Below are 23,363 nucleotides of genomic sequence, written 5' to 3' on the forward strand. Positions count from 1 at the left end.
GGCCCTTTAATATAACTTTCTTGTAGTCAGTCTACAAAAGTAGAAAACGTTTCTTTTGATTCCACACTGTAGAAAGCAAGCAATTCTTTCAGGGGAAACCGGTTCCCGGAAAAATGGCTAAAGATAGAGTTTTTTCAGTTAGTATTTGAAATAACTAAAGCCACTGATGTTTTGGTTTTATAGATGAATAATGTAATTTTCTTAAGTCATATTTTATTTTAAAAGCGTGAAATTTCCTGTAGTAAACATTTATACACATCCTCTATATGCCCTATCTTCAGCGTTCTGTTATGATTTGCTGCAAAACTCAAAATTACTACTTTGAGTACCTATAAGGTATATGATTCCTCATGGATTCATTGAATAAGTATGAGTTTTCTATTTTTACACCCTACCATTTTTTCCCTTATTCTCACCTCAACCCAACCTATTATGCTCACCTTGACTTAGGCCTACAATCGTGTGACAGCCTTGGCTGAGTAGGCCTCATTTTAAGGTTGAACGAAGTGATTCATTGTATAAATTAATGGACATTTTCCTACAAATATAGAATATACAAAATATATTATCACATTTTTTTCATTTCTATAACATAAATGTCAAAGTTTCAAAGCCAAACAACAATCTACCTTTCATTTGCACTAAGCACGACGAAGAACAAACATTCTTTGATCAACTCCTCCGTGACGCGGTGTTATACTATATATATAACATATAACGATGGCAAAAATATCCATCAAATTCAATGTTCAAATTATCCATCGTCAATAACAACCTTTAAACAGAATTTCTTGATTTGTGCTCCAAACCGTTCTGAATAAACGATCGTCTTTGATTTGATCCGAGTTCTTTCAATAATTCGAGCCGCTCGGAGCAGGACAAAAGAACGGAATTGTGAGTCACACATCCGCAATGTGAGAAATTCATACGTTCAGCGGATATGGCGCGGATATGAAGTTCCCGTACTTCCTGCCGGCGAGTGGCGCGCAGTCCCGCCAACCTCTGGTCGGGAAATTTGGAAAAGTCAGGGAAATTAAATTTCCTGATTTAATCTTTTCATGGAAAGTTCGGTAGCTTTAAGATTGAATAATTCTGGTTGAGGCTTGAATAAAAATTAGTAGTGTATGTTACGAATTAGTCTATCAACATATATCCTAGGGTTGACTGAACTTGCCCATCAACCTGACTACTAGAGGGATTATAGTTTCCATTTCATATTTTTTCATTCATTCATTAATATCTGATATGTATATTTGTTTGTGTAGATCAGAAAATTTATTGAAACATGGTCTATTACGTTTTCTTTCAATAACACATTCACTGCTGGCACAAGCCTGTACAGTGTACAGTGCTGCCGCGCCTCAAGAGTGCCATGCGACCGAACTAAACTGGGACCATCAGTATCGATCTGGCGGTCCGTTGAGGCGGTTGTAGTGTTGTAACATCTGTGGCGACTTTCTGGACGGTCTGGTTCGCACGGTGCGGCACGGCACTCATGAGTGCCATATTGTCGCGTTGTGTTCGCGTGGTTGTGGACGTACTGTGGTGTTTAGTGATAATAAGTGACTATAATAATGGCAGCAAACGGCCCTTCTACATCGGGGACAAAAAGTATCCGGCAGACGGATGAAACCAATGCCGACACGGACGGCGAGGACGAGGTAGGTCACAACGACTATATACAGGATGACGTTTACAATCCTCCGGTCGCATCTGACGAGGAACCGGACCAAGAAGAGGCCGGTAATCATTCCGATAGTGAAATAGAAGAGGACGAGGACTCTGAAATCGTTCCACCCACATGGTGCACTACCACACCCGGCATGCATCAAATCGAATTTACTAGAGGAGACACGTTGTTGGTTCCTATTCCGGGTGAGGGGAGGCCTATAGACTTTTTCAGGCTCCTATTGGACGATGTAATGGTCGAAAGAATGTGTTCATTTTCAAACAAATACGCATTCGAGGTTTTTAACAAGCCTAATCTTCAACCCAAGTCCAGGATAAATCGTTGGAAGGATGTTCAAGTCGAGGAAATGATAAAATTTATTGGTCTCATCCTACACACTGGGACTATCAGACTCAACCGCTTACAAGATTACTGGAAGACAGATTTCTTGTTCAATATGCCGGTGTTTCGTTCCTACATGTCTAGGGACAGGTTTCTGTCCATCCTTAGGTGTTTACATTTTTATGGTTCGACACAACAAAACGACCCTTTGGAGAAAGTTAGATACCTTGTAGAATTCTTCAATAACAAAATGAGAGAAATCTACTACCCTCAAAAAGAACTCTCACTCGGCGAGGCGCTGGTACTTTGGCGAGGGAGACTGTACTTTCGCCAGTACATAAAAGGCAAGCGACACAAGTACGGGATCAGATTATACACCCTGACTGAGCACCAAGGGCTCATCCTCAAATTTGCCGTCTACACAGGGAGAGATGATAAAAGTATCGGAGGCAAAGGCCATACCGAAAAAGTAGTCCTCTATCTACTAAAAGACTATTTGAACAAAGGCCATGCCGTGTACATGGATAATTTCTACAACAGCTATCAACTCGCATCAAAGCTCCTCGCGAACGATACGTATTGTACCGGCACACTGCGGGCCAACAGGAAACACATTCCTGATGTAGTAAAATCCACAGTGCTTCATAAAGGTGAGAGCATCGCCCGCTACAGTAACGGCGTAATGTGCGCTAAATGGAAAAATCAAAGAGAGGTTATGTACATATCAACGGAGTTTGACAATGAACAGGTGGAGTTCGTCGGTAAAGGGGATCAGAAGAAGAGTAAACCTCACGCGATAGTAAAGTATAACTCGCATATGTCGGGGGTGGACAGAACAGACCAGATGTTGTCCTACTACCCCTGCGATCGTAAGACACTGAGGTGGTACGAAAAGATAACCATACACACTATTCAGATGATGCTGTTGAATTCGTTCACGCTGTACAATATGTCCAGGCCGAGATTGACCTACTACGACTTCAGGCTCGAAGTGATCCGTTGTCTTCTGGGACCTAATCCACTCGCGCCGATTGAATCGCCCGCACAGAAACGGCTGAGGCAGTCTATGCACGAGCCTGTAAAAATAACGGAGAAAAACAAGGACAACCGTACCATCAGGAAACGGTGTCGTCAGTGCACCGTAACCGGCAAATACCAAAGAAGTCTGTTTGTTGTGGCGTTTGCCCGGACAAACCGGGCTTATGTCCGGGCAAATGCTTCAGTGATTATCACAACGCTCGATAAACAATAACGATAGGGTGGGTGGAGGGGATGTAAATGTGTGTAAATAGACAATAGTTAATTCTACTAGATTATAAATGATTTGGGTAAAAAATACTTAGTGTAGTGCGGTCGCAACACAGACAATATTGTGTCGGGCGTGAGGCACTCCGCAGTGCCAACACAGACAATATTGTGTCGGGCGTGAGGCACTCCGCAGTGCCAACACAGACAATATTGTGTCGGGCGTGAGGCACTCCGCAGTGCCAACACAGACAATATTGTGTCGGGCGTGAGGCACTCCGCAGTGCCAACACAACACTGGTGAAAGGTGCATTGGAAGCTGCTTTTATCCATCGCAGACGTCTAATTACTGTGTAAAGGTAAGATTTATTTTGTAAAACATGTTCACCACGGGTATGACGTAAAATGTTTTTTACAATGTTTGGATGCAATTTGTATTGACTGGTAAAATACAATTAGATGTTGTAAAATGTATTGCAGCTGTAAATTACACCAATACACATCTGGGAAGTCTAAGAACGTACCAATTCAAAACTAAACAAAGGTGATATTTTCCACCTACGGTCGTCTTACTGTATTTTTTGTTTTGCTCACTATTCAAGTATATTTTTTTAGACTGATGTCAAACAAATAATAATGTTACTTACTGCCCAATTATATTATCAAGTTACTGTGATTCTGAGAAAATGTAATTCGGTTTAACAACAAAATTGACAACGACGTTATAGGTTTTATCAAGTGAAAAATATCAGGTAAATAAAATGTTTTTATTTTTTACAATTAATTTTTATAAAACTATTGTTTGTCTTATACATTTCACGCTGGGTAATAAAACATGTAGTGATCCAGTTTTTCACAGTTTACCGACAGTCAAATGTTTTCAGAAATGGTTGACATAATATATATTTTTAACCAGAGGACGTTGAAATTACACCATTGAAAACAATTTCTAGGATCTTTTTTAGAAGAGGACCGCAATTTCAAAATATACGGGACAGTAAAAACTAACAATATTTGGTACTAGTATATATATATATATATATATTTATTGGCCTACATAGGTTACACAAGTTTTTAAACTTGTGGAGGCCAATACAAACTTGTCTCGCCACATGGCTTCAAACAAGTTTTCGTCATCGTGTCGGCGACGCCACATGAACTCGCAGAGATACGTTTACTATGGAGAATACGCTTTTCTTGCAGAAAACGCACGGCACTTTCTTTGCAATTTATTTCACGAGCTAACAGTAAAAACGACATGTTCAATCTGTACTTAACTGCACAAAGCAGCCGGCCAAAGCAGCGTACGCCCAGATAGCAGCTCGCGTCAGCTGATAAGGAAAGATAACGATTACCTAGATAAGGTCTACAAATTCATGTTTCTGCTTTGTTAAGATATTAACTGTCCAATAACTGTTCAATACACGTAAAAATAACTGTCCTGTTTCTGTAGAAAATATATTTTGAAATTGCGGCCCTCTTCTAAAAAAGAGACCCAATTTTTATTTTTGTCTGCAATAAAATACTACTGCTGGCAAAAATACTAAAATAAAAAATGTCACTATTTCTTTACTAAAGATCTTTTTCTTGGATCAAACAATTAACGGGACTTGAACACATCGACCTAAACTAATCAATATTATTGATCGACTTTTGTTGTAGATCCAACTTTTATTTTATTATTTAAAGAAATCTATATAGTTATTAAAAATTATGTAACTGTGTTACATTCATTTGTATATATCGTTACCCTTGTGAGTTTTCATTACATTATTCAGTCTATCAACCAGATATTGTATAGAAAGCCGATTTAAATATCTACCGCCAAGTACGGTTGTTTATGATTTGTGGTTATGTAATTTATTTATTTTCTTTATGGAATGAATCTTTAGTTTAATGTGCAGGTTTTATGAGAAGCACTAGCAGTTACCCGCGGCTACGCAATTTCGTAGGTTTTTGCACCTGTATGGGCACTGCAGGTTGGTGTGAATTATATTTCTGACGTTAATGTTAAGTTTGTCTTTTTTACCACAATCAAGAAAAGTCATTTAAACCATTCAAATTTTCTCCTGTTTTAGTTCTCTCTCTACCATAGTTGATTTTGCCTTGTTTTCCGACCAAGAAAATACATGTACATACACATACTATATGAAACGCATACTTTTATTTTTTTTTAAATAATACGCATTTTATAACAGTGTTCAAATGTATAGTAAATGTTAGATAGTATGCTAACTTAGCCTTTTATAATTATAATAGGCTACTAATATTTGATGAAACAGTAGGGCTAAAAGTATATTTTTACTACTAATTTTTATCTGGATATTTTCTTACTTTGTGCTCAGCGTTGTTGTTATCAAGGTTTCTCTATGATTTCACACTATAAATATGAACAAAGTGAAAATAGTGGTTAAATTAATAAAACATATGGTTGTGCAGTCATAAAACAATGTTTACAAAAAATGTTGTTTACATTTAACAGGCTCTATCAATTAATATTTTTAGGAAAAGATGGGATTTTTCTGTAATGGCCAGAGGGGTGTAGCTTGAAGAGATTTTCGGAATAAGAATGGGCCTAACCCTAAGAATGTCCTTGTACAGTTTCAGTATAATCGAATAGTTTACAACTTTGTGCATATCAATTTTATTGAGAACACGTTTGTTATCTCGGGCTTAGAATTTTTTCACAGTCCACAGATATTTCCCTAGTTCTGACAAAGGCCAATGGCACAAACAAGTGTAACCGAATTGTAACCATGATGTAAATAGGAATCAATCTTTAAACAGGCACCTTCTAGTTATGATGTGCAGGTTGGTATTTGGAAACTATATCAAGGATTATATCAGAAGAAGCTATTGGATACTGCTAATGTAAAAAATGTACAGTGGGTTTGTAGAACCAATTAATCATATATTCAATCAGTGAATATGGGTATGTTACGGAAGTAAACATTATTTTTTAAACTTGAGGAAAGAACATTTTGCAACTCTACCAAATTTATCGACCCTTCTTCAAACAGATCATTGTCATCTTTGGGAAACACATCTTGAAATTTCTAAAAGACGCAAAAATAAAGATATGAAATGTTAAATACATATATAATATACAAATTGAAATGGCCCGAAGATTAAATGTTTCTTAAAAAATAATTTAAGGCCTAACATTTAAATAAAAAATTTGGCAATTCTCTTAAATCAATAATTAAAATTTTAAGATGTCTTGCGACTTCGCGGTATACTCCTCCAGCAGACTTATTATATTCATTACACAAGTTACTTTCACTATAGTGAAAACAGAAAACAAACATTTTTTTCTCCTTAGAAACGGTCAAATAGGCTATCTTGATAAAATGTACTACATAACTTAAATCCCAAAGTACCGTTATATAATTATATTTTAAGATTTTTGAGGGCACTAATTTATATCTTTTATTAAAACAAAACGGACAAAACCTAGCACATAAATTATATTATTTATGCCCGTAGAATATAATAATAATACATCTTTATTGCGTTCACAATTTAAGAAAATTGTATATAATCTTCAATATACATGTAATAAAATAAAATTGAACTGTTTAAATCAATTTAAACACACGTCATTAGGCCTACACTTATTAAACAGTTTTCAGCTCTGGTGATTACAATTTAGAACGGAAGTAAAGAATTGAACAAATGAATTTAAAATTTCAATTAATTTCAAAGTCGTATACATTAAAACTGCAAGCAAAATATAATGTAAGAGATCTTGAAAATATTTATAAGTATTTAGATAACCGTTCCATTATATCAAATAATATTTATAAATTACATTATTTATTTTGGTGCAGTAGGAATTAAGACAAACCACTTCTATGTCGGTAATTTTGATAATCAATTAATTATGGGCTGGACAAAAACGTAACTATTGTGAAAATCTCTCATTACACACATTATTTATCCAAACAATTTTAAGAATGTACAGAGCAGAGAGTAATAAAACAGGTACCTTTTTTAGGATTTATCCAATCATACGCTATATTTTTAATCATCTTTTAATTTTCCACTGAAAATTGTAACACATTGTTCAGGAAATATATCGACACGTCGCTGTAGAATAATCACATCACAACACGCTTTGTCGCTCGATACTGCACCGGTCTGTGTGAAGTATGAAAGAAACGGCACAAGGAATCACGGCTGTGGGATGCGATGTGACAAGAAGTGCTAGTTGACTCCCCCCGGACGTCGCGGAGTGGACTCGTCCAAGGCGAGACTATTCAAGGTCACCCTCTCCTCAACAACAATCAGCTGTGGCTTGGTCCGTTTGGCCGCGCTATGTTTATATCCCGTCTCTCTCTCTCTCTTACACAAGCTGTAGCTGGGCATTTGTTTACTGCTTGCATTTCTTATCTGTTAGTACTACAATTATATTACGTAAAAGAAGCTTTTGCATTTAATTTAATTCCAATAATAAAATATTCCCTACTAACAATTCCTCTGAATAGTCAGGCACTGTATGGACAGATTCCTTACCGAATTTTGGTTGTGACTTACGCTTTATTGTGATCGGTTTCGTTCGCGTTTATGCCGTATCTATGAATGTTTTGTGTTGTTCTTGTGTACGTAAAGTGTGTAATTCGTTCTGTACATTATTTTTTGTGTGTGTTTTAATTAAAATGGATCGTGCAGTGCCAAGTACCTTTGGTCACACCAACAATGAACAAAACTTATGGCAGTGATGGTTTTTTGGACCTCGTGCAAAGAGTTGTTGATTGTTCCTCAGATTCTTCATCTTGCCATTCTGAGAGTGATGACGAGTCTGATTTTATTAAGATTCCAACTTAGTTTATTACAACAACAGGAATGCGGCATTTTGAATTTGCCAGAGCCAGAGTCTTTAGTTTCACGATAGATTTTCCCAGACTACTTCTTGACGATATTTTACCTAGTAAGGATTTACAAATTTATAAATGCTTATGCGTTCAGTGGTGTTTACAGTAAACCAACCTTGACACTGAAAACAAGTATCAGTGCTTGGAAAGACGTCACTGTTCCTGAGTTGAAAGCATTTTTTGTCATTTTATTGCACACAGGCACAAAAACAATAAATCGAATCCAAGACTATTGGAAAACAGATGATTTGTTCAATTTCTTTACAGTTTCATTTCGAGGGACAGGTTGTTGTGAATTATGCGTTGTTTGCAATTTTGCAAAACAAACGATAATGCTCCTCACCCCAGTACTGCAAACGTCATAGATAAGATTCAGTTCGTTGAAGGTCACTTCTATGACGAAATGGAAAGTATTTACTACCCTCATAATGAGTTACCTCAATACATAAAGGGGAAAAGGCGCAGGTTTACTCTCAAACCTTAACAGAGCATCAGGGATTTATTCTAAGATTCCGCAAGTACACAAGCAAATCAGATACTACTGTAGGTGGTGCAAAGCATACGGAAAAGTCTGTCCTACACTTTTTGAGGGATTATTTTGGGCAAGGCAATTATTATTGTAACAGCTACGCCCTTGCTTCTACATTATTAGCTGAAAAAATTGCACGAGGACATTGTGAGTTGGTCGTAAGTTTACGCCTCAAGAAGTAACTAATCCATCCCTGAAGGCAGGTAAGACAATCGCATAGTGTGACGATTGGAAAGTGGAAAGACAAGAGGCTGTGTTATACATCTGGGCTGAACATAAAAATAACATGATCTAAAGAGGTCGTACTAAGCATAATCCTCTCCCAATAAATATAACGCTCATATTATGGGTTGATCGTGCCGATCAGATAGTGGCATACCACCCATTTGAAAAAGCCCCCTTATATAGTACAATAAAATCTTTGTCCACACTATATAAATGATGCACAATCAACGTGTATAATCAAAAAAATGACACTGCACGATGATCGATTGGAAGTGATCAAAGGGCTTTTACCTCCTCTCCTAAATGTCGTTAAATCTCCAGTGCAATAAAAATGACAAGTTAGGAAAAATTCAAGACCAGGAGATAAACATCAGCCGTGCCAAGAGAAAGAAGTGCAGGGAAAAATAGAAAATCAAATATAAAAACTACTTTTCATTGTAAAACCTGCCCTGAAAAGGATGGCCTCAACTGAAATTTCTATATAGTTTCATATTTCTAGATATCACTACTATATGTCCAAGTACTATCTCTCTACCACAAAATTTCAAAAATCAACTCGATTTTAAAAATTTTCACGTCGCCACCCCAACTAAACACGTGCATGGGTCAGTGCGTTGACTAATGAGAATAGCGATAGGGTAATACGCCAGCCCGAATAGAGGCCGAACTGGTAACGTCAATAGTCACAGAAAAACAAACGGAAACATCTTTTGGACATCATATTCTGTCAACGAAATATAACAGAGTGATCAGCAGCAGAACGGTCGTAAAAATAACTAGTTTTTGACAGTATGGGACCAGCGCAATCTGAGGCTGGCCCCGATAGAGGCCGGAAGTTTTACCATCGTTGATCCAGGAAACTCGTCCGGAAACGTTATTTACACCTTTAATCCTGCATTTCCACCTTACAAGGTACGTTTTTTTTTTAACAAAAAAATGTCAACACTCAATAACCCTAATTATGCTTTTTGCCAAAGTGAATGTAGGCCTATATAGATGCAAGGTTTCAAAGGGTCGTGGGATTTAGGCCATTTGCCATCGTTATATTACAAAATGTATAACGTTTCGAGGATCGAAATCACTATTCTCTTCGGCAGGTGCGAATTTACATTAGTACATGAAAAAGGGTCAACACTTTGTTCCTTTTTTTCATGCATTATTTTATATTTGTACCTGACGAAGAGGATGGATTTCGATCCTCGAAACGTTGTGTTACACACTTTGTAATACGATTTAAAATGGCCGAAATACTATTATCCTTATATAGTATTAATTTGCATTATTTTGTTGAAGAAATAATTTATAGTGCCGTGAGTTTCTTGACTGTAATAATATAATCATTGACTTTGTCGGAGAAAACACCCTGTCAATGAAGCTGCGACGTAAGAGATAACCTCAAACTTTAATGTACGAAAATAAATAAGTTCAAATGAAACAATCATTTCCAACATTAAAATATCCCAATAATATTGTAAAAAGAATCACAAAGTAGTTAGAATGGTACAAAGGATTGCTATGCATTGTACAGTATTGTATCACTATAAAGTTAAACAAAACGCTGTTATTACATTTCTCAGATGCTACTAAAATATTGCGGCAGATTGTATTATTGTTGTCATTACTTGTTGAGATGAAGTGAGCGATACAGTTACCTCCGAACAAGTTTTTTTAACCGGGTTACTCAGGCTTATTTGAGTCAAAGCTGAGGTACGGAATAATATTTTGGGGATTTCCTAGTGTCATCAATTTTAGTATTCATTCTTCAAAAGAGAGCGTTGAGGGTCGTCTGGGGAATGAGACCAGATGAGAGCTGCAGAGAGCGTTTCCGATCTAGTGGGATTCTCACCTTGGCCTCTCTTCTCATTTTTCATTAGATAATGTTTGTTTTTCAAAATAAAATCTTTTTCCACATTTAAATCATCATCACGATTTTTAATTTGTTATTTTGGCCCTAAACTCTACTATTTACTTCCAAATGTAATAAAAATTCAAACAAATTTAAACAGTTTCAAAAATTATTTAAAGGCTTACTTGATCGGGAAGGCTTTCTACAGTCTCCACGAGGCTCTTGTAATACCCATGTCTTGATTAGACCGATTGTTTTTGTAGTAGGAATAAAAAGAAATTTTAGTAGGAATTTTTGAAATTGTTACAAGTATTTATTGTGTCTTACCTTTAGATTATGTGCTCTATTGTTAACAGTTCTGTTCTGATGCTTTTCTATAGTTACTTTTTGTACTGATGTTTTGACTATTCTATTGTGTGAATAAATTATTCTTATCCTTAATCATAGATCGTAGAAAACAAACGCATGGTTTTTAAACCGTACAGGTCTGTAACAATAAAAAATGTTTCAATTAGATAAAGGCCGGTGTCGGATACAGATCAATTGTTATTGCATCACAGCACAGGTACCAAACGTCACAAGGTATTGTAAACACAACAGAGTCTGTTGTGCCAAACGATAGGAATTCACAAATAGACATTTTAAATTCGGAAACAAAGGACGAGCGTGTAAACACACGCGAGCCTATGCCGGTTGTAAACCTCCCGAACTTTGAGAGTTATTACAGGCCTTGTGCATGAGGCTGTTGTATTACGCTCAGATCAAAGCGTAGCGGCATCCGTACGGAATACAATATGGTAACCGATACCGGCATTCACGTGTGCCACAAACGTGTTCCATGAGCGAAGGTGCAGAGTCTGATTAAAAACTTGGACTTGTTTTAGTTGAAAGGTGGGACACGTTTGTCTTCTACTTGCCAGGGAAGGATTTTAATAATTCACGCATAATTGTATGTATGGATTATAAGCCAATCTTGATATAATTTTTGAATGAGTGTATTTTCACCCCCTGGTAACCTCAATGTAACCTTGAGGACTTCATTCATCCCGGTTCAATGTGGGTATTCCATTGGGGTTGGGGGGGAGGTTATAAGTAGAACACAAACGTGAACATGTTCTTTGTTTGAAGTTTGTTTTTGACGATGGAAGGATTGTGAAGGAAACAGGATTTTTCCGGGCATTTACCATCGTTCAGTGATACAAAAAATCAGTACCTTAACACAACGTTTCGAGATCTGCAATCTGATCTCTTCTTCAGGTGATTCTCGAAACGTAGTGTTATTGATTTTTTTATCACTGAACGGTGAACATGCTATTGAAAACCCCATTGTGGTACGGTGGAAATTGACAAAGTTATGGCTTTCTTTCTAGATATAAGTCGTTATGTCTTTAATTGTTGGAAACTGTATAAACACATATTTTAAGCAAAATTTAAATTTTAAAAATTCATAGATGAAATATATTTTACATATACAATTTAATGTGGGTACACATAATAAGAATTGAACACATATAAAATATTCGTAACGTTCAGAGAACATGGGTTTCATTTGAATATTTGGCTGGGTGATTTAACATGGACTGACCCATATATAGAACAACTTGAATTTTATTCTTTGTTTGTTGTTTGTTGTTTGTTAATGGCGATGGAAGGTTTGAAAGGACAATAGGATTTTGGACATTTACCGTCCGTGTAGGTTATAAATTAACCTATAAACACTGACCTTAAACTTTTTCACTTGAAGAAGAGGGTAGATTTCAATCCAAAAACGTTGTGTTATACTATCTATAACGATGGCAAATGGCCGAATCCCTATCACCCTTTCGAATGTTCTAATAGTGAAACGTGTTTTAGGTCTCGTGACCCTCATTGATGTAATACCCCCTCCCCCAATGTCATTAATTTCCTACAAACCCTCCTGACTTGCGTTGCAGGCCCTATACGCTTATTATGTTTAGGTTTGTTTAATATTTACAATATGGTATACGAGATATATTCATATTCTTCCGAGAATTCTGAAAAACATTAACTAATTATTTTACTATTTTGAAATGCCTAACTATTGTCTTATGAAGTACCTATGAAATTATTTTATATATAATTACTTATTTCTTTTTCTTCTTCTATGGGGCGGTCTATTGCCATGCACTTAAGCCTCAAGGGCCTTTTGCGCACCCCAGAAGCACACCGTGAGGCCTACCAGTCTATAATTTCAGCAGTTCCACAAACACTCAATCTCACATAAAAGATACTTTAAAATCCCCGGCAGACAAAAGACGAATAGGGCCAACCTACTGAGTGATAGGCTTCAATGACGCTCAGCCAAATCCCATGGATTGTCAAGCACCATCATAGAACTCACTTTTGTCTATGTTTAAATAAAGAATCATGGAAAATGTCGGGTCAGTTCATTCTCGAAATATCATTTCCAGCTCCCTAAGTGATAAGTTTCGCTAACGCTCTGCCAATAATAAAGCTTATTGTTTAGGTCTGATATATAGCGAATAACACTACAGACAGCTGGGGGATGTTTGTGTACAATTAAATTGCGATTTAAATACAACTTCCTTATCAGTTCTCGGAACTAGAGCCCTCCTTTATCTGACAAAGATAAACAATAAACTCCCGATCCGACAGATTCTTGTCTTACCGTATGAATGGTTACGAACAACTTTACAATACTTAGTGGTACATTGAGAAGGATAAATATGAATGAGTAGTGTCGTTTAGTAGAGTAAAAAACACAGTACCATTATTATTGTTGTTCATATTGTTGTAACATGAATATATATCATAAAATAAAATGCGAGATGAACGCTCTGTGTGAGGACTAGATATGATACATTAGCTGGCTAACGATTGATTTTTTTTAATTATAATAATTGGGGAATCAAAACATTAATTTTATTTCAAGTCGCTTAAAATACACTTCTTGTTTTCTCTTGTATGTATTTACAGTTGGTAATGTTTGATTTTAGTGTTGTGTAGTTTTTTAAACAAAACAAGTCAATATAATTTGTTATCTGAAAAAACCGTTTATTTTTTTCTTTCTTGAGAACTATGGAGGGTTTGGTGTCTTATACAAAGGAAACAAATTGTAAATTGCAAACAAACGCGGTTTTTATAAATACACTTCAGTATAAAAAATTTCACTGGAACATGGTAAAACATAATTATTGAGATGCAAGTATAGGCCTACGTAAAAAGTTGCAAATAAAATTAATATATAAATTCATAGGTTATTGAATCACATGTAAATTATGTTAATATTCTTGCTACATTGTAAAATACTGGATATTATTAGCCTGTAAAACTCTTAGATTAGTGTGAACTGATGTTCATAATGAAAATATTCATATACTGTATAATATTAAAATTTTTATTTTGTAAACATTTGTTATGCGGATGTTTTTGGTATTTTTTTTAGATTCTGCAGACGAAAATGTAACAGTGTTAATTATTTGAGGTTTAACATTTTATTATATCCATTTCAATGATCATAGTAATTTTCAAAATTAAAAATGTAATGATTTTGTTTTTTACTATCGAAACTTGAAAAGTATTTAAACTCACCAGTAATTCGTATTGTAAAAACCATTGCAGTGGAGCTCTGATGCGGGAAGGACAAGTCCAGACTGGAGAATTAGAATTAGGTGTCAGGGGGGGGGGAGGGGCAAATACTGGTCCCGGACCATCGACCCTTGTAATAAACACAATAAGGACGAGACTGCATGTAATACAAAGCCAATATCTACCCTAATGAGCCTTTATAGAACTGACACCTAAGGAATTTTCTCTTTTATACCACTATTTCAAAAAATATAATGTTAATAATAAAATGAATCACTAAATTTGTAATAACCTTTGAAACTTTGGACCGTTGTGAAGGACACGTGAGTTTCCGGACATTTACCATCGTCCAGTGATACACAAAAAATAAGCAACACAACGTTTCGAGATCTGCAATCTGACATCTTCCTCAGGTGTATGACTAACCTAACACATAATTTTGATTCACAACTCACCCATCTACAACAATAAACTCCAAGTTTGTTCGGTCTCAATCGTTCAGGTTATAAATGTCACCAATGACGTATATAGAAAATTAAATTGGGGGGGGGGGGGTGCTGACACACTGGGGTGGTTTAGGAAGTATACAATAATAGGGTTCTAGGATTTTTGCCAAGAAAATTGTTGTATTTATGAGCCCAATTGAAATTTTCGAGGGGGGGGGGCTTGAGCATCCTGAGACCCCCCTATAATACGCCCATGAGCCTCAGTCACGAAGATATATTAATCTAAATACGACTAGTTTATTACGGTAAAATTTACTGAGCATGTGAACAGACCGCTGTTTAAACTAATTAGTATGCATTAACAATATGCATAAAATCAATTAGTATAAACGGGAAATAGGGCAATCAATAGTTGTACCATTTGATGTTTAAATGCTTATGAAATACTAACAGATATGCACAGTTAGGTTTATAAAATAATTCATATGTACAATTAGCAAACAAGGAGCTTTCTTCAAAAAATCCAACCGATAAACTTTTCTTGTGCAAGTTTATTTTTAGAGATTTCTAATGCTGAAGTTTTTAATTGGTTGTGCATTTTTTTACTATCCATAATGTTTACGGAGGTGAAGTTAACACTGTCTAACTTTTAATTGCCTCTAAAAACTAGGGTGAGTTGAACGTTTCTTTATAGCCTACACGCTGAAAAAATGATTAACCGTTCTTCCTAGAATAAAGGATTAAGAAAGGAGCACTTTCGATGCATGTAAAACACAACCGGTTTTGGTGGATTAAAGATTGTAAATTTAGTGACCGAAACTGAGAGGGTTTTAGCTTACACAGACAATCTCTCGTTGTCAAAACAGCTGATCGTACTATCGTCAGTTCTTGCCTTATCTATCGCTTGTTCTTGTCTTGGAGATAGCTATGTTTAGTCTCCGATTGTAAACAAACAGTTTATCTATCCTCGCCAGATTGTCGAAGTAAACAAATCAGGTTTTATGATTTAGTCTCTTAAACATTTATACATTTGGATATTTTGTTGAATACTAAAGGGACCATTGCATTGTATTTCTGTTTTAAAACAAACAGGCCAAAGCCTGAGATACTGTATATTAGTTAAAAAATCTCTTATCAGTAAGTACATCACTGAATCTTCTATTGCAATTCTATTCTATTCACCCATAAATAATAATGGTACTTCCATATGTGTATTTAATCTTTCAGGAAGTTTACTACCTGTTAGTTTCTTAGGCTGAGCGTAAGCGAAGCCTAGCACTTAGTGGCTGAAAACATTTATGTCTGCCTGTCTTTCTATCCACAAGATATCTCGAAAAAGAACTGAGCTACAAACTAGAATATTTTTACATTGGGACTACGGCTAAAACCATTATGGTAAAGAGAAATGTCAGAATAAATAAACTTGTAAACAATCTGAGTAGAATCATATGAGATATAGTAATAGTGGCCCAACCTAACTAGAAAAAAATACAGGGTATCCCGTAACTCTCTGGATAAAGGTATACTACATTACTGCTCAGAAAAACTGCAGGTTTTTAAGACAATTTAAAGTTTAACAAACGTACCAAATTTCAAAAATGTAAGTGGCTGAGTTAAAATTTTTTTTTATAACTGAATTTACATCCTTTTCAAAAATAAACATAGTGGGATGATTTTTGTGTTATTGTGTTGGGGCAAAAGTAGGATATGTATGATTTATAATATTTATTTTGGTGATAAAATCTGTTAAAGTTTTTAAATTAAAATTTTATACAACAAAATTTATTACGTGTTGAAAAAGAAAAATTTTAATTTTCTTATCTTAATACGTTTGTTGTAACTTGTTCATTGTTCTCTATGTAAATAGGAACAAGTATAGGTTATCAAGTTTCAAAAAAGTAAGTATATATAATACAGAGTATGACTTTTCTTACATATTAGTACAAAATATTGAAAATCTCCACTCACATAAAAGTTGTCTCTCATATTTGGCAAATAGCTTTTACCAGGTGTACATCAAATCAGTACAGTTTCATATCTCAAACTTTAGTAGCAGAATAATAAATATTCGAAAAGCGGATCTAATCGTCCCTCGTACTTTCCGGAAATACCCGCGGGCCGATCACATCGGCTCTTTGCACTCAAAGGGTTAGGACTTGAATTTCCCGCACTCTCCGTTGCGGGTATTTGTGAATCCAGATGTTCACATTGAATGCACGACAATAAGCGGTAGTTGTAAATGCTTTATATACCCGTGAAGGTCACGCCGCTCCGCACAGGCTGGACGATCCGGACTGTATACCCCCAAACCCCCATACCCTCCCTCAAGTGGGTCACGACACGATGAGCCTAATGATGCGAGAGGGTGAACGTGCGGGAATTTCGCGGGGTCAACACCCATTCCGGATAAAATGTCTGCAGCTGCGAATACACCAAAGTCTTCCACTAAGTTCTCCACAAGTTGCGGCTAATTGTTGCCTTTTCTACAAAATAAAGCAACTTTTTATGTCTTCCACTTAATGTTCCACTAAATTTTGGTTTCCCGCAATGTGTCGGTAAAGATCAAAGGAAGTTGACAACTAAAAGTGGAAGATTTTGTCGGTGCGCGCTTTGCGCAAGCTACTTGTAGGAAACTAGTGGTGAACTGCCCCTCCTCCGCGCGCCCCGAACGTGACGTCAGCACTAGGCATCAAAATATCAGAAAAAATAATAATATCCCACCGAGCGTCCATCATATTTTGTAAAATGTACACCCGTTTTGTGAGGTTTTGCAGACTGTCCTTGTGAAATTTATACTGAATCCAAATAGTAACTAAAATATAATGTGTTAGGGCCTATATACTACTTATTTTGCAAAGAACTGTGTTTTCAGACTGTGTAACTATGAAGTTAGAAAAAACAATTTCTTTGTTTACGCATTAAAAAAAAACTTAAACAAAAATAAATAAAAAACGAATTTTGCACAGAGTATGCATATGTATTTGGAATATTACACATATTCAAAATTCAGAATAGCCAAATTGTAGGAAATTTTGTCCTGAAGACAAGTTTTCTACAAAAATCTTCCACTTGTTGCTCTATAATTTGAGAAGAGCAACTTTTAGTTTCCTACAAAACTCTTCCACTTGTTGCTCTATAATTTGAGAAGAGCAACTTTTAGTTTTCTACAAAAATATTCCACTTGTTGCTCTAATTTGAGAAGAGCAACTTTTAGTTTTCTACAAAAATATTCCATTTTTGCTCTAATTTCAGAAGAGCAACTTTTAGTTTTTACAAACAATCTTTTGTCAACTTTTAGCTGTCAACTTTGATGCAAACACAAATTTAACAGACCTGAATTCTGATTTAACGTGACCATAACCTAAAAATGTTTCATAACCTAAAAGTATCTGTGGCACAATTCCATACTCCGTTCATTACGAGTGGTAGAGCAGGTCTGTCAGACCACATCCTCTCGACATTCATAGAGTGATAATGACTAAATGATTGATGCGACTTGTTTAAACAGGCTGATGGAGGTTATGTCCACAAATAATATTGTTTACACTGCTCTAGTCTCGGTGTGCGCGCGCACCATTGTTATCTACGATCGTGACGTCAGTTTTTATTTTGCCAACACTCGTACTCACTGTACGTTATGGCCACATTACATCAATGTTGCGGGAAATATCAGAGCTTAAACAACTGTACAATAACTGTCTACCTATAGTACATGCAGTTGTGTAAACATAACACTGTTGGACTAATAGTACGATTAATAATAATATTAGCCTACAATTAATTATTTTGAAATCAGTCCCATTTCGTAATTATTGTATCGTAAACTGTATAGATGGAACGGAGGTAAATTATGGGAGTTTAGTTGTTATTTACAATTAGAATAGTAGGAAATAGTTAATTATCGGGAAACAGATGTTGTCTTTTGGTATTAAAATTGATGAAAATTTAGTTGATTGCTAATTAAATACCTAAATAAAAATGTCACATGTTACAGACTGGGGTAATTTGCTTTTCTTTCAGACTTTTGTGAGGTAAAAATTCCTATAATGAGTTATATTTCTTGCAAAAATTCCCTGTCAGAGCCTGGTCCCGGCGACCTCTCTCACACTCTAAACATCTCACTTCAAACGTCTACCAGATTAAAATATACACCTATATTAGATCGGAAACAATTATTTACTGTTTGGGTAGTATTCACTCATATATTCGAGTAAAAGTAAAATATTTTGTGCGTTTTTGTGGATTGTGATAACAAAAAATTTGGAGAAAAACACAATTTCTGTTTAAATTGTTACCTTTCTCCACATTAACTTATCAATATGCAAAAAATAAATATAGTAAAAAAATTTCTTGTGCGCAATTAGTTGCATGTCGGTCAGATTCCGTTATATGCCCCCAACGCTTGAACTACATTTCTCCAAACACAAAAATTCAACAAAAACAAAAATTACCAAACAAAAACTAAACTCTTTATTGAAAAAAAACACACAAAACTTGTTTTTATTCTTGATCACACTCCGCCACCCAAGATGCGAGTGCCTCCGGCCGAAGCCCGCGCTGATGTCAACGAAAGAAAAACATCCCTCGAGATAGTACCTATCAGTAAAATATCAAATTTTAGAGGGGCTGATCAGAAATATAAATTGAATTGTAATGGAAAGGCAATTATGTACCTTGCAAACACTTAAATAATCATGTGATGCCGCGCGGCCTGTAGTCTTCGGGATTCTCGAGAAAGATAAGATAACAGCGACAACAATACCGATCGCAATACCTGGAAATGCTTGTTGATTGAATGGAATGTTAGTTCTGTTACTCAACTACATCGTTTTATAACGTTCTAAGTTCATTGAAAAAAGTTTAAGCGTTGGGGGCATAACGGAATCTGACATGCATGTCTGTTGAAAAACATCATACTAAAGTTTGAAAATTCTAAGTTAATAGTTAAAAGCGCAATTAATTGTTTTGTAAACCCTTATGAAATCGGTAAATAAATACTCTTTTGTCCCACTTATCCCCACGGTATCCCATTTTCACCTGTGTTGGTGTGATGTGTGATTGTGGTCTTGCGTTCTTGTGCTCAGGTATTGTATGTACCCCACCTGACGAAGAGGATAGATTCCAATCCTCGAAACGTTGTGTTATACCTTTTGTAACATATGGCGAATGTCCGAAACCCTGCTATCCTTCCCTGTACCTCCATGAGCATGTACACTGTACAGACTGTCAGTATACTGAACTACAGTATTCACTAAATGGTGGATTAAACACTAAACTACAAAGCTACAGTTGTAGTCCCCGACCACCCGCATGTAGAGATAATCGATATAAGCCGCATATTCGCATACTGAGCGCTCTATAACTGATTACTCAAAGCGTGGATCAATCATCTCTTCATTACCATACATACAGTCCTCCCTCACAGTTAACCTGAAAATAATACATTGTATTATTGTATAGATAATAAATTACGAATGTAAATACAGTTGACTTTGGCAACTGTATTTACATTCTTCGTTTAAAGTTTGTTATTTAGTATGGAAGGTTTGACAGGATAACAGGATTTCAGAAATTTGCCATTGTTATAGGGTTGAAAAGGTATAACACAACGTTTTGAGAATTGGAATCTATGCTCTTCGTCAGGTGGGGGAGTCATTAATAACAATATATACCATATATACAAAAATAAAGAACAGAAAGGAGTAAAAAAGGGAAACAAAAGGGTTCATGTGGTTTATGAACATTTACCTCCACAGGTAGCTGTTCGTTTTATAAACAGATTGCCAAACTCAATTAAAGATGACTCAACGCCCGAGGTGTTAATAACTCGTCTCTGACTCTGTCTGGCGTCAAACGCTTTTTTGTCTCGAGTTTCTGTCGATGAGGAAACAGACTCCAGCGCTGGAAGTGGGTGTAATTGGCAGGGGTGAATGGGGTGAGAACGTTTGAGTGTGGCCTTGATGTGGGATGAATGTAAAAGATTCAGATTTAATAAACGATATTTACTATGGAATATTGTACTATATTGTAAAATTGGAATTACACGATTTGATATGAAGCTAAAACCTGTGACATGTGTATAGCCACTGCATAATTAGATCTCGTAACACACATAATTACACAATTCAATATTGTTACTGCTAAAGTCAGCAGTACATTATTGTAAACTACAATATAAAATAGAATATTTGTGTGTCAGTCACAAACAATAAGACATTAAAACTTACATTAAATAATAAAACAATACAACAGTTTCATCCAATAGACTTTAGGCTAGATACTCCCTAACTGAATAAAAATAACCCTCCTTTAGGTATTCTTTGAGTTATTTAAAAAATGTATGTTATATTATTTTAAATAATTGGCGAGTTTACATAAAACCTAGCCCCTGAGTTTTGAGGCAGTCCACTCGATAAAGCAGAGCTATGTTGGGTTTGTCGATTATACTACATATTTTGCACGGTGAAACCTGGCATAGATGTCTGTGTGGTGTCTAGCAATAATACATCTTGACCACGTTTTTATGTCGGTTTTACCTCTAAGAAGACACAGAATTCTTTATTTGCCAACTTTTCCTTATCGTGCACGATTGGACTTTTGAATCTCACAATAGCGCTATCAGATCGCCAACATAGCGTTTGGATCGCTAATTGCTGTAGCGTTTGGATCGCTAATTGCTGTAGCGTTTGGAATTAAGTGGGTGCAATTCGATTTGAATATTAAGAACAAACTGGCTTCAGACCTTAAGACCCCTTTCCTAAAACAGGAAATATAGGCTACATCATGTCTAGAGGAATTTAAAGTACGATTTAACCCTGAATCGTTAATTTAAAGTTTTAAAGTTTGTTAATTTTCAAAAATATTTTATATTGTTAATATTGTCTTAAGTCATACACATTTTTTGTGACAATTTTTAATTTCCACTTATTACTTTTTTTAAATATGGTATGTTATAATTCGGCACCGCTGTGTTATTATATAAGCATTTCTCAATTTTGGCAGTTTAAGTTATAGTTTGGTGTAATAAGTAGGGTTAAGACGATGACGCTTATTCTAGTGAAAAATAAGTTACTTTTATTTTATAAACAGCTGTTTGTTTACTTTTTTGTATGAAACAACACAAAAAATTTTAGTTATAAAATGTAAGCTATTTTATACCACATTTGTATCGAACACATAGAAGATTATGTAGGTAACCTTGGTGGATGGGAAGGGAAGTGTGAACATTTTTCAAGTAAATAACTATTTCATAAATTATTATTTACATGAATAAACTGACTTGCGGGTGCCGGTGTGAATGAGTACGGACTGGAGAAGGACCAGTCGCTATGGATTGGAACTGCAGCCCCAGAGTTGACGTCACCGAATCAGTCAATAAGGATGCCTGAATTTCTTAAATCGACTTTTTATATCCAGACGTAATTTTCCGGCGATAGTCATTTTTTTATTTTACGCATTTTTGGTAGCCTTATGGGCAATTCACATTTAATTGGAATTTAAAAAAAACTATTGAATAGTTAGCGACCTGGTCAACGATTAGCTTCCTACTCGACTGTTGGAAATGAGTTAGTCCACAAGACCTGTGAAGGTGTGAATTTTTCACAGAAATCCGGCGCTATTCCGGTAAATCCGGGAAGTCGCGAACACGTCTACTGTTAGTAGCAGTAGGTGCCGTACCGTGTCGACCTGGGATGGGAATAAAAAACCAAAACAACGCCGTCAGAACGAGGAGAGGAGAGGGGAAGGGGTGGGGAGGGCGTCTGTGTCGAGTGGAATGAAATTAACGACCCGGGAGGGAGAAACGCTACTAGCCCGCCTGAAAACATTCGCCCCCCAAAAGTCCCTACTTCCCCGACCGACTTGTAATAATGGTGGGGTTATTCGTTATTTGTTTTGCTCTCGACAGAGCGACTCACGTGTGCTCGAACTAATTTAATATGGCTTTTGGAAACTTTTGGTTGCCACTGGAGTGTATAACGGGCGCTATTAATTTGTCGGTGGAGTGCCCCCCTCATCCCCCCACCCCCGGTGCTGAATGTGTACAGCCAGACCAGCCCGTGTCTGCGTTACTATTCCTGTTAGTCTAGTAACTACCATAGCCTAACTTGAAATTACTTTGACAATTAAATCACTACCAATGGCACCTTAATATTCCCATTCCAAAAACTTCAATCATAGCAGAGTAACTTGTAGCTTATACAACTTTAGTCGCTGTAGCCTACTGTCATTACAGAACTGTACTCCGTCTTCCCGAATCACCCCCCCCCCCCCTACGAAACACGAACTTCTCTATCTATATTGTTTGCAGTTAACAAGATGTGTCGTTGATAGAATACGCTTTACGCGCATATAAATGACTTAAAACTCATTTTATAACGAGTGATCGTATGTTAAGGAAACGCACAGCTAAAAAACCTTCCAGGCTGTTTTATTAGATAAGTTTCAAAAATATTGAAAACCCCACAAGCCTCGCTTTTGTACAAGAGGCAGCGGTAAACTAAAACTCCGCCACCGAAAATAAGGAGGATACACTGATGTTAACAATGGTTTAATGGGGTCAAGATGGCGTCCAGCAGTACCAGTAGGGTGATCGGTCAGTGGGATAGTATATCATAAC

At 36.1% G+C, this 23,363-nt stretch overlaps 2 protein-coding genes across 3 annotated transcripts in view; both read left to right on the forward strand.

Moving 5' to 3' along the window:
• LOC124360869 (polyhomeotic-proximal chromatin protein-like) overlaps positions 1-23,363 on the forward strand; it is a 186,110-nt gene that overhangs the window by 71,551 nt on the left and 91,196 nt on the right. The gene's annotated exons all lie outside the window — the stretch shown is intronic.
• LOC124361367 (piggyBac transposable element-derived protein 4-like) lies at positions 1,575-3,263 on the forward strand. Its single transcript, XM_046815414.1, has one exon. The coding sequence runs from the start codon at positions 1,575-1,577 to the stop codon at positions 3,261-3,263; it is 1,689 nt and encodes a 562-aa protein (XP_046671370.1).

This window comes from Homalodisca vitripennis, chromosome 4, assembly GCF_021130785.1.
Source record: "Homalodisca vitripennis isolate AUS2020 chromosome 4, UT_GWSS_2.1, whole genome shotgun sequence".
In the NCBI taxonomy this organism is placed as follows: domain Eukaryota; kingdom Metazoa; phylum Arthropoda; class Insecta; order Hemiptera; family Cicadellidae; genus Homalodisca; species Homalodisca vitripennis.